General features: G+C 40.2%; 1 protein-coding gene across 1 annotated transcript in view; it reads right to left on the bottom strand.

Annotated features, from left to right (window-relative positions):
• Positions 1 to 12053: 12053 nt before the first annotated feature.
• Positions 12054 to 13383, bottom strand: part of LOC144508802 (uncharacterized) — a 61942-nt gene continuing 60612 nt past the window's right edge. Inside the window, exon 9 of the mRNA XM_078237071.1 lies at positions 12054 to 13129. Within this exon, the coding sequence (XP_078093197.1) occupies positions 13060 to 13129 (70 nt within the window). The 3' untranslated portion in view covers positions 12054 to 13059. The remainder of the gene's footprint in view (positions 13130 to 13383) is intronic.

The following is a 13383-nucleotide window of genomic DNA, read 5'->3' as shown; positions in this document are numbered from 1 at the left end:
GGGATTTCCATCTATGTTAGTTGCCAGTCTCTTTGCATACTCTCTCTTTGTTTCTCTCACTTGCTTTTTCACTTCCAGTCTGAACGTTCTTTATTCAGTTTGGTTCTCTGTTGTATTATGTACCTGACATCTGTCATAAAGACGCTTTTTCTTAATCTCTATCTATTTTGTTATCCAGAGAGCTCTGGATTTGTTTGCCCTACTTTTCCCCTTTGAAAGTAAATATATTGACTGTGTCCAAACCATCAATTTTTAGAAGGAAGGCCATTGTTCAGCCATGATTTTTCCTGCCAAAATTTGATCCCAATTTATCTGGCCCAGATCTATTCTTCAACCCATTGAAGTTGATTTTCATCCAGTTAATCATGTTTATTGTGGATTGTTCTTTGTGCTTTTCCATAGCCAACCTAAACCATATGGTACAATGATCAGTGACCCCTAAATGTCCCCCTATTGACACTTGATCCACTTGGCCAAACTCATTCCCAAATACTAGGTCTATCAGTGCCTCCTTTCTGTTTGGCTCAGAAACACTTTGCTGTGGAAAAGTTTCTTGAACACACCCTAGGAATTCCGGCTCCTCTCTTTCCTTTACACTACAGCTATCCAAGTTTATATTCAGATAAAGTCCCCCATTATAACTACTCTACAATTCTTGCACCTCTCTGTAATTTCCTTGCAAATGTATTCCTGTACTTCCTTTCCACTAGTTGGTGGTCTATAGACTACACTGAGCAATGTAATTGCAACTGTTTTGTTCCTTAGTTCTACTCTGAACTTGACCCCTCTGGGGTATCATCTTTCTCTAGCACTGCAATGCTCTCTTTAAACAAAACCACCGACCTTTCCATTTTCTTCCTTTCCAATCTTTGCTGAATACTTTGTACCTAGAAATATTTAACACCCAGTCCCGCCCTTTTTTGAGCCAGGTCTCTGTTACAGCCACAGCATCATATTTCCACATGTCAATCTGTGCCTATAACTCAGCAATCTTATTCATCACACTGTGCATTCACATACATGCACATTAACCCTGATTTTGACTCCATTACTTTTTGTCTTATTCTCTCCCACCTAATAACTCTACTTTCAGTATTCTCTCTGATATTATCTCCTGGTTCCCATACATTGGCCACGTTCGTTTAAACCATCCCTAATAGCACTAGAAAATGAATCAGTCCCAGCTCTATTTAGATGTAAAACAAATGGCTTGCACAGGTCCCATCTCCCCAGAGCCAGTCCCAATGTCCCAGTAACTTAAAACCCTCCCTCCTGCACCATCTTTCCAGCCACGTATTCATCTACTTTATCCTCCTATTTTCATACTCACTCATATGTGGTAGTGGGAGTAATCCAGAGATTATTATTTGTGCGGTCCTCCTTATTAATTTCCTACCTAGCTCCCTAAATTTTGATTGCAAGACTACACCCCTCTTTTTTTACTGATATAGTTTGTACCAAAGTGTGCCAAGACTGCTGTTGTTCATTCCCACCGAGGCTTTTGGATTATAATTACTGGTTTTCGTTAGCAGGTGGCACACTGTGTTTCAAATTCCCCCCAACCTGACCTGACCAGCTCCCACTACCCAACTGTCCCCACCTTGTGACACAGAATTAAAATGGAACATGCAGAAAACAACAGGTGGAATTCTCCCTTCCCGCTGCTGGGTGGAAGCGTGAGCCAAAAATTTGGAAACCCACCAGTATAAAAGCGCATAGCAATGTTTCCAATGACTGGGTAATGGAAGGTTAGTCTTCCACAGGCAGGTGGCATGAATGGCATTTGCATTCATTTATGTCTTATGAATGCTCATTAAAACAGCTGCCCACCAGCATCCTCGGCCTTCCCATCTTGTGTCACACGTCATGCCAGCTTGAAATTATGTCGGTCTAAAACCCAGTTGCCAATGAGTGGTGTGCACAAGGCAATCCTCAGTTTACAAAAGACTTTGGGGTGAATGCAACACTGCCATAGTGCTGCACTGTTCCTGATGCATTGCTCACCACTCTGCTGGGGTGGATGGTTCCTGTCTCCATCTCCATGCTGAGCTGGTCTTCATGGGCAGCACCACGCTGCTGGACCCATGGATCCTCCTGAGTCACTGTCTCAGATATGTACAGTGCTTGGGGTTGGGGAGCACAGGGGTCCTTTTCCCTCGGGGCCACACACCAATTTCTATTTGGACTGCACTGTGCCATGGGAATCATGTAGCCACCACAACAAAGGTTCGAAATTTGACTGAGGATATAATGCAAGACTAAGTGTGGCGGTGGGCGGTTCTGGTGGTGTCTTTCCCACTGGCCTGAAGGGGGGGATTCCTTGCCAGAATCCTACCATGGAACCCCATTAGTCATGCACAGGCAAGTTGCCCTCCAAATCACCTGGCGAGCCAGCAACTGATTCGTCCACCTGCCAGCAGCTAGTCAGCTCGAAGCTCCTGGTGCCATATTTAAACACCAGTCCAGCGCCCACCTATCAATCTCTCCAGCCCACCTTTCTTCACCCGACTGTGCAGGATGTCAGCGACCCAGAGGAAAAAGGGGCTGCTTGGGCTGGAGGGCATGTTGCCTAATGAAGACAAGAGGGCAATATGGAAGGTGGGCTATACAAGGAGGTGGAAGAAGGATGAGGATTCACGATGGCAGGCTGAGGGGCCTGGAGGTGAATAAAGAAAATGAATAATGGAAGGTGGGGGGAAGACTGAGGGGAGAGAAGCTGGACCCCAATAAGGCTGCATGAAATGCTCTGAAAATAAGGGGGTCAAAGGGATACCTTTTGGAAGGGGATGCAACAAAGGCTCCAGCTGCGGTGGCTCAAGGTCCAAGTGGGACATGGGCACCTCGCCAGTGATGGGCTCGGGTGGAGGGTGGTTGAATCAAGGAAGACATCTTCCTGAGGTTGCTAGCCTTTTTCCTCGGGGTCGCTGACATCCTGCACAGTCGGGTGAAGAAAGGTGGGCTGGAGAGAGTGATAGGTGGGCGCTGGACTGGTGTTTAAATATGGCACCAGGAGCTTCGAGCTGACTAGCTGCTGGCAGGCGGACGAATCAGTTGCCGGCTCGCCAGGTGATTTGGAGGGCAACTTGCCTGTGCATGACTAATGGGGTTCCATGGTAGGATTCTGGCAAGGGATCCCCCCATTCAGGCCAGTGGGAAAGACACCACCACACTTAGTCTGAAAATGGGAGGATTCTGCCCAATATCCTTAGTAGCGTATTTTTAGATTTTTTGTTATAATAACATGAATGCAGAGACTCTGGGTTGATATTTCAGCATTAAAAATAAAGCTATTTGAAGGGCGCTCAAAGAAAATGGAATGACAGTATTCTGAATTTTCTGAACATTTTATTGGTACAAGTTTGTGCATAATCAGCATTGATTAGCACACCTAAATAAATACTATTAGCAGCAATGTACCACAATGCAAATTTAGTAGGGTTGGTACAATATTTGATGCAGGAATTGCAGGGCAGTTCTTGACATAACCTTTAAGTACTAATTAACAATAATCATAAAAGCAGCACATAACTAACATCACATGGGGGGCGGGGGGGAAAGGAACAAGCTTCCTGATTTAACAGTGAGAAATTTCATAATGGCACCACACTGATACAAATTACTGTACCCAATTATCATTCTAAAAATACAATCCATTGAACATTCATCAGTCAGATACAACTGTTATGATATACAATTCAATACTGGTATTTTACAGTTTATACCTGAAAATTATTCAAGTACCATCCCTCAAGAGTTGATTTCCAATGGAAAAAATAAAAATATACTGATCTAAGAATAAAATAAACCTTAATAAATGTAGTATATCTAAAGTATGTATATCATGTTAAAATCTGTCTTTAAGGAAACTCAACTTTAAAATATTCTGCAGAAATATTCTACTTAAAACTTTAAGATTTAGCTGAGTAAAATTCCTTTCTAAGCATTCATATGACAAATGAGCTGTTGTTTCAGCATGGTGCTTTACCATAAAATAGAACCAATCAGTAATCTACAAGAAAGCGTTGTGCACACAAAAGAGTAGGATCAATTCTTCTCAATTGCAAAATTGCTCAGTCAGTGACCAGTTGTTAACTGTGATTTCAGGTAAATCCTGAAGTCCAATGACTGAGAACTTTTCAATTCTGACAATTTGGGCCACTTATTAAAAACACAGGCATGGATTTTCTGACCTCTCCACTGCCAGGATCTTCTAGTCCTGCTGAAAATCAATGGACTTTTGGCTGGCCCGCCCACATCGCCCACGGCCTTAATGTTTCACAGGTGACAGCAATCCTGAGGGCTCAGTTAGAATCATAAAATCCCTACAGTGCAGAAGACCATTTGGCCCATTAAGCCAGCAATGACAGCAATCCCACCCAGGTCCTGTCCCCTCAACCCCACATATTTACACTACTCATTTCCTGGGGCAATTTAGCATGGCCAATTAACCTAACCCACACATCTTTGGAGTGTGGGAGGAAACCAGAGCACGGAGGAAACCCACATAGACACAAGGAGATTGTACAAACTCCACACAGACAGTGTTATGGGGCTGGAATTGAACCCAGGTCCCCGGTGCTGTGAGGCAGTAGTGCTAACCACTGTGCCGATTATTGATGGTTCTGTGGTTAAGTGCGTAACATAATACTGTGCCATGCATTGAGGAAGGTCTTGCATGTGTCCATCCATCCTGAACTATTGGCAAAAATCCACAAATGGAGTCAAAGCACCCAGAATGAGATCTGGGACAGCAGGGGGAAGAGAGGACATGTGGGCATTGCAACATAAACCACTGTTCCCAGTACACTTTGGAACTGTGACACTTGATCAAGGAAGGAACTTGTTTGTGTGTGCACACTAGGTAAGGACAAGGTGAGGCTCAGCTGTTACGCCATCCATGGTTAAACTGCCTGCTGACACATACCATACGGCTTCCACAAAAATAACAAACACTTAAACTTTGCAGTGGAGAGCTCCCAGCATCATCAGAACAAAATACCTCATTGCCTGAAGGGGAGGAGGAGAAAAAGTAAGGGAACAAATTCTAAGCATTTATTATAACTCATTGACAATTTTTACTGTGTTCCATTAAAACTCTCCACTTGAGAAATGCCATCAAGCCACATTTGAGGAGCTCAAAATTATCACTTCAGTGATGAGCATGTGTGCTGAAAATGCACTTAGTATTTTACAATAAAACTAAAGCTGCAAGGTTCACCAGATGTTTATATTTCAAATGTTAACAAATATTAAGGCCTGTTTTTACTGTAAACATTCTGCTTGACATATTTCTGCTTATCTTGTATTTTGCTACTTCAAAAATAAGTAAATAACATAAAAGTAAAAGCAACATTTTGAAATGTTTTTATGTTACAAACGTCCTGAATCATTCAGATCTTATATTGTGTAATATTTTGACTCTAAGGCTACCACTGTGACAAAAGTTTCAAAGAAAAATCCTACCTTTTCAATAAAAAAAATACTTAATTGACCACGGCACAAAACAAAATCAATATATATAAAAACAATTCTTCTAAACGCCTACTTTAAGCTGCAGTTTTTACATCAGTACAATGCAATTGTCTTTTTGTACAAAAAATACAGTATAAGCCCACTGTAAAGTCACCAATTTGATGGTCCATTCAATTCATGCAGGCAATGAAGGTGCCTGGTCTCACACTATTTTGGCCTTCCACCTGCAGCATCTTAACTATACTGCCTGAGAGGTATTTAAACTTAATTTTTGATTACTTTAAGCTGGTAAAGATCCAACTGTTCTGCTGGCACTTTGCTCACCGGAAAATGTAATTGGCATTTGGATGTGTGCAGAGTTTGACTGGCGAGCAACTCAGAGCCGGTGGTATAAGTTGTACTAATCCAAAACGGGTTACCACAGTAATACCTGCAGAGTTCACAGCGTCAAAATGCTGTAATACTAGATTGGTGCTGAACATTTAGAAAATTAAAAAAATACACATTAATATTAATACATGACTTAATTTTGTCATCACCTAACTTGTATTAAATTTCTCTAAGGCTTTGCTTGCATCTACTCTACAATACAATAATTCCATTAATTAACACATCAGCATGTCTATCCACTGGTATAATTACCAGAAACTTTTACATCTATCGCTTTCTTTTGTCAGCTAATCATTATTTTGCATTTATGTCTATATTTGGTTTCTTTTTCATTATTTTACTTCAGTTTCAACATTTCTTTGAATATTCTAGTTTCTTGAGTTAAAATATAAAATGAGTTTAAATTGGATAAAAAGGGAGATAATTCACTGGAGGAAAATGTCTTGCTACAATCATACAAGTGGGATTTTAAAAAATAGGCTAATGATTCACAAATATATGGAGTTATTTGAAATGTTAGCAATAAATCATGGGTGGGATTCTCTGATCTCAATCGTACCACCCCACTGCAAGTGAGATTGGAGAATTTGGCTTTGCAGCCAAAATTCCATTCACTTTCAGTGGCACCGGAGAATCCCAGCCGCGAACGAGGATGGAGATTTTCGGCACGTGTTCTTCATCAAAGTGAAGCACATTCCTTCAAAAGCACCTCCCAAACCCAAGATTTCTACCACCTAGAAGGACATGGGCAGCAAATACATGCAAGTTCCCTTCTAAGTCATACACCATCCTGACTTGAAACTCTGGCTGGTATTTTCCAGCTCTCCTGCATGGTTTCTTAGTGAGCCATTGAAATCTCCATTCACATTGCCGGATCAGAAGCTCCCACCGGTGTGAAAGGCTGGATAATTCTGGCCTATATCACTGTTCCTTTACTGTCACTGAGTCAAACATTTGGCAGCATTAGCAACATTATGGGTGTACCGACACCTGATATACTGAAGTTGTTCAGGGAGGCAGCTCACCACCACCTTCTCAAAGGCAATTAGGGATGGGCAATAAATGCTGACCATGTCAACAATGCTCGCATCTGAAAGAGTAAAAAATATCCTTTTCAGAGATATGTTTATTATTATAGTTCATATTGAGGATTTCAAGATCTTGAGAGGTGTGAACAGAGATATAAAATTTATAAATCATTGTAGAATCTGTTATTTGAAAAGTATCATAAGTGTTCTGGTAAAAAAAAATCAATTTTTAAATTGAAACTTGAATTTAAACGGACACCTTTTTTTAAAATAGTACCTCTTTATTTCTTATTGAGAAGTGGTTTGAAGCTGGAAAGTTGTGCTGTGCATTCAACAAGACAATGGGCTGGATTTAATGCAACATGTTGCAGCAGGAAACGTCAGCCGGCCCCACTTAATCACAGGAGAGGCCACATGTCTGTCGCCTGGTGGTGGGAATGAGCCTGTGGGGGAAAGCCCACTTACTCACCGCAGGTTGTCAATTAGGCTTATTATTGAGCCAACTTACACCACTCATCCCTGAACCTGCCACAATGTAGTGGTGGTTGAGGGGTGGTATGTGAGTGGCAGGGTTTTCCCAGCCTCTTGTGACCATCTTGGGGTGGGGGTGTTCCTCTTCAAAGACACTTCGTGCCAAGATAGAGAAACCCAGCATTGGCAGGCTCCTGGAAGCTGCACTCCTGCTCTTGCCTCCAATTCCCCCTGCTCTCACTTGCCCTCGACAATCCAAATCCCACTCTCACTCACCTCTGCTCTGGATCCTTGGCAATCCTAGGCTTCTCCCTGGGCACATCCAGCAGCAGCCACTACTTCTGGTGCTGCTGTCTTGCCAGGCACAATTTCCACCCTGAATCCCGGAAAAGGCCTGATGCTGGTCACCGTTTGCGTCTCCTCTACTGAAGTGATGTGGGTTTGCCAACCAGAGGGCTGAACCCACGTCAATTATATCACATTCTGCCCAATGTCATTTAAAATTCAGGTGAGATAGAATTTTCCAATGCTGTGCACCTTCAGCAATGACACCTTAAATGAAGATGATGGGATGTTTCTGAACAATGCAGGTCAATGACAAATCTTAATCAGTAAATAGGCTTTGCAGAAATACAGTTACATTCAAAAAGACAGGATAGTCTTTTGGGGGAACCATTAAGAACAGACACAAGAAAAAGATAAACTTTTCTTACTCATTCATGGAATTTGAGCATCACAGGCAAACCAGCATTTGTTACCCATCCCTAATTGCCCTGGAGATCAGTTAAGATTCAACCACATTAAAAGAACATTAGTGAACAATCAATGATAATTTAATAGCTACTGTTTACTGAGTCTAGCTTTCATGCCCAGATTTTATTAATTAAATTTAAATTCCATTGTAGGATTTGAACCCTTGTCCCTAGAGCAGGGGGCTCTGGCTTACTAGTCCACTTGCATTACCATCTCCCCTTAATCAGACCATCCCAAAAAGCTTCTGGAACAGTAGCCAAATGCAGAAGCAAATTTTCACCCAGCAAACAGGAAAAATGAGATAGATGACAGGTGAATCTATTTTTGGGCGTGGTAGGAGGGAATATTGGGATGGACTATGGGTTATTTTTGAATAGAGTTATAGTGCTGGACTTTATGCTCCCCATTGGTGGGTTTGAAGGCTTTCTGTTGCCTATCCGTGCACCCACATACTGCCTGAATATTTAGCAGATGGGGGAGGTGTGGGGCAGCCATCCATCCTTGGGCCAACTGAGGTCCTTAAGTAGTCAACTGATGGCCACTAAAGGGCCTCAATCCGTCACTGGGAATTTACCCCCTGTGTGTATGTGTGTGTGTGTGTGTGTGGGAGGGGAGGGGTGTGCAGCCCATGTCATGCAGGAAGACTTAGTGGTTTTAGCTGCATGGTGTCAGGCAAGGTGTGGGGATCTCGTCCACAGGTCCCCGTGCCTATGGGAAGTACCCCTCCCAAAGTTCATCCCCCTCCTTTAACTATCCACTCTGGCCTCCTAAACCGAGCTGGCAGCTCTTCTAAGTAGAAGTGGAAGCCACATCTTAAAGCAATTAACACTTCTCCCAGCATTAAATTGCTGTGGGGTAGCCATTGGGATGATGGCTGGGGTCCCCACTGACATTTTAGCCAGTGCGGCACAGTGCCATGTAAAATTCTTTTCTATTTAGCAGAACTTCACCTTTAATGACCTCGGGTGAAAGTTGATAGTCTTTCAGTACTGCACATAAGTGCCAGTCTGAATTATCTGGTAAATTTTACAAATTTGCGGACTCAATGGGAAAAGCCTGTGGTAATCATTGACTGGACTAAAAGAAATCCTCATGAACATTCCGAGTAGGTGAAGCTCTGTGCCTGAGGCGCAAATCCTTAAAATGATCCTCAGTGTGCCAACACTCTACAGAGGGGCTTGAGCTCACTATCTTCTGCCTCACATGCGAGAATGCTAACTATCTAACTAACTAATGATATAAACGAGTAGCATTTTCAGGCAAGCACAGAACTTTTACTTGAGCTTCACTACAAGTTTGTTAATTTTACTCCATGTAATCTGAAGGTTTAAATCTGTTTTCCTTTCCAATGCGCCAACCTTCCTGCACACTACTAAATAAAGATTTCAGAAGCCAAACATTCCTGGTCATTACATTGAGTTAATTTTCTTCTGCATATTAAAGTGGTCTTCACTTGGTTATCATTAGACTGCTTCTCAATGGATTCTTGGCATTGTGCAATGTATGCCAGTAAACATTACTTTCAAAGGTACGATGCTTTCAAAACTGACTGTCCTGCAATGTATTAGCTTGGTTTAGCTGTACTGATACATTTAAAAAATGTATGCTTAAATTATCTGTGCTCAACACTTGGTAAAATGTGACCAAACTATCATATGCACCATTCATTTTCTGCTAAAAGATGAGTTCTACCACAATTAACTAGAAAATAGAATCATTTTCTTCTCTGCAAAATTAAGTTGCATTAGATTGAATTGTTAATATTTCATTGCACAGGATTTCATGTTGTAATTAAAAAGGAATTTTGTTGCAATGAGTGTGTGAATGCAATGCACAGTGTGGTCCTGAGCCATCAGACCAGAAAGGTCCTATGTTCAATTGTTGGTTGGTATGGAGTCAGCTGATTTTGGTCTAGATGTTTTACAAACGCCTTTAAGTAGCCCCAGGCTAAAGAAAGATGAGAATAATCAATTAGATACTCTGCTAACCATGCTGGAAAGTATAAACGTGCAGGTGGTGGGTGCATAAAGGACTATGCCCTCCCTCTTATATCTGACCAGAGAGGTACAAATGAGAGCAGCAATTTTTCCAAAATAAAAATATTAAATATGCAGATTTGTTTAATCAATATCGGTGATGTTGCAGACAGTTCATGCTCAAGAGAGCACTGGGTGCAGTAATGGATTTTACACTAGAGGAAAGATGTTCAGGTTTTCCACTCGGTAAAAGGCAAATTCATGAATTTTCTGTCTGGTATGAGGAAATGTAAATATGAAGAAATATTTGAAACAATTAAAATCAGAAAATTGTAGATTCTGGGGTTATACATTCGAAGTTTTAAATTTTGAAAGAATAGGACATAGTAGATAGAAACAGAGGGATCACAGTAGTTGAGGGATCGAGTGGAGGGATCATAAGCATAAGATTAAGCGTAAAATACTTAGAACAGAGGGCTTAAGAACCTTCTTTACAGCGTAGCGAGGCCAACAATTCACTTCCAAGGATAATGGTCGAAACAAAAATGATGTCAATTTCCAAGATTAGATTGATAAAAGGAGTTGAAGAGCAGAATAGTAAATGAGATTGGAATCTATGGTCATAGGAAAGGTAAATGCCAACAAACTGGTCAGTTTAAATGACCTGTTTCTGTGTTGTAACATTTACATGTGGTAAGCATTGGTCTCTTCTTGTTTTGATTAATATGTGCATTTTTAGTATTTTCTGCTTTTAGTTCAAAATTCCAGCATTGATGTTATTTTTGATTACAGCAGAGATGTTTTTTGTTATCCAGTATTTGAACTCATTGTCCTTTCATTAAATGGCAATAACACTATTGTCAGAAGTTACCATTCAAAGTGATAAATGGTCATTGCGCTTAACTGTTCTGATAATATCTATAGTACATCTGAATCGCAAAATACCCAATGTCAATTGCTGCTTAACTCTGTTCAATACTTTATGACTACAATCAGGTTAGCCGCATAAAACAGGATGAAAGGTCGAATTGAACTACCTATATATCGAAAGTATTAATAGAGTAAATGATTGCTGTTCCAGCATTTTGGATTACATGGTACCACAGCCTGTGGGAAACAATATCCTGAAGCTTGTTAAAAGGTTTTCTTTAAAAAAACAGGCACCGTTCCCATAAAAATCAAAAACATTTCAAAAATACCGTGGGATCCAAAATGATGTTTTAAATATAGATTTCATACCAGACACCTTGTAAATTATTTGTTATTGTGGTAACATACACCTTCACATTTCTTTGTACGAGAGACCTGAATGGCTCACATAGTGTATTAACTCCCAAAGTGGGAGCTTTTGACTTTCTATTATTTTTGTACAATTGTTTTGTAGCTTAAGTTACACAAAGAATCAATTTCACATTTCAAACCACACAACTTTAAAAACCATCCCAGTTTCTTGAGACAAACCTTGTCTTTAAATAGTATTATTTACAACAGAGCATTAAATCACACCGGCTTTCATTATTTTTGGCATCAGTATCGCTAACTGGTAATTGTAGACATCATCAAAAAGATATGGTTGATACCATTCTGGAAAATGATGAATGGGCCATTGAAGAGATCTACTGCTCTCAACGTGCAAGTCACTTAATGCTGAAGTATGTTTCCCCATACATTTGAGAAAGAGGATAATCTAACATTACAAATTAAACTATCTTACTACAGTGCTGGGAACTTCCTCAGATGCTCTTCCAATTGGTTGCTGTAATTTGAGTGGAAAAAGTTTATCAAGGTCATCTGCCATGGGAGACATTGCTGGAAAACTGAAGCAGTCATACGAGCCTTACTGTAAGACTAAACAGTTTTGCATCAACAAGAGTAAAGTCGTAATTTCCTCAAGCTATTGTTTGAAACACTATAGAAAGTTAGTAAGACAGATATTTAATTTTAAAAACTTTAGATTCGTTTTCCAAAAATATAATTTTAATAATTTTCATGCCAATAGCCTACAATTTTACACAATGCTAATGGTGAACATTAGCAGTAAAAGTGATGTACATGAACTGTACAAAAATCTATTGCATGGCAAAAATGTCTAGTTTTACAGTAAAATATTAACACATGATTCAATCCCGCCAAGTTTTTTGAAAATACCATAGGTTGAACTGAATACGAGGCCTTCTGTCACCTTTCCTTAAAAACAAATCCCATTACAGGTAATTTCTCCAAGAATTTTTTTTTCATCTTCAGGATGGACCAAAAGTCTCATTCTGTGCTGTATCATTGTGATTCTATGAATTATATCTTAGGCACAATTATTTTGTCAAGCTCTTGCCTCGATTTAAAATATACCTGGTTTTGGGAGCTTATTGTGGGGATGTAACAACTTTGTTCAAAACAAATTTAAATTTTGAGTACAGCAATCCTACATCCAGTTGTATTAAGTTGGCTGCAGAAATCTTCTTTTAACACTAATAGATCTACTGTAAGTTTACTCTCTTCCAAATAAAATCAGACCAGCAAAATGTAATGGCTCAGAAATAGCTCTGGTTATACAAAATGACTGTTTTCCATAGTCCTATCAAAATATTCTCCAAAGCATAGTGCAAATATATACAGACTCAGACTTTGTTTTCTTACAATTAAAGTAAGCTGTGTACAGCACTTGTTGTGAATGGCCGTTTCAATAAAGCAAACCTTCACATTTTTGCATTGGTGACACACGTTACAGAGGCAGTATCGGAGTTTATGTTGACCCTTGTAAAGCATCTCCTTCCTGATTAAAGCAGGAAAGTAATGTAAACATCCAGTTCTGTATGATAAAAAATAAACACGTTTTTATGAATTACAATGAAGTGTAACACACTGCACACATCGATGCTGCTTTGTCTGACATTCAAGGAAAGGAATGTAAGCAGACAAAAGGCACACAGAGGCCCTGGTCCAGTTCTCGCCAGCTGATCCAAGCTGCGCTTTCACAGTTCTGTCATCAAAAGACGTTTCATTATCTTCTCTCGATCCAGTTCACGCCTCAAATTATCACCGCTGTAAACAATGGAAAATCAACATGTTTTACAAAAGTTTCCCCCAGCATTGCTAAGAGCTACCTTATGTTAAACACTAATAGTTATTGCTTTATTAGTCCATTGCTTGCTTATTCACATATGGTAACCCCTCCGCTACTTTGGTGATGACACTTGACCAATTGAAGAAAATTGTGTGCTTTTCAACACTGAATTTAAACTTAAGAAATATATTTTTTTAAATTTTGGGCTCATCAAGGCGAGGGACTTTAATTC

Source organism: Mustelus asterias, chromosome 2 (genome assembly GCF_964213995.1).
Source record: "Mustelus asterias chromosome 2, sMusAst1.hap1.1, whole genome shotgun sequence".
Classification (NCBI taxonomy): domain Eukaryota; kingdom Metazoa; phylum Chordata; class Chondrichthyes; order Carcharhiniformes; family Triakidae; genus Mustelus; species Mustelus asterias.
The sequence above is the reverse complement of the archived record's forward strand: the minus strand, read 5'-3'. Positions and strand labels throughout refer to the sequence as shown.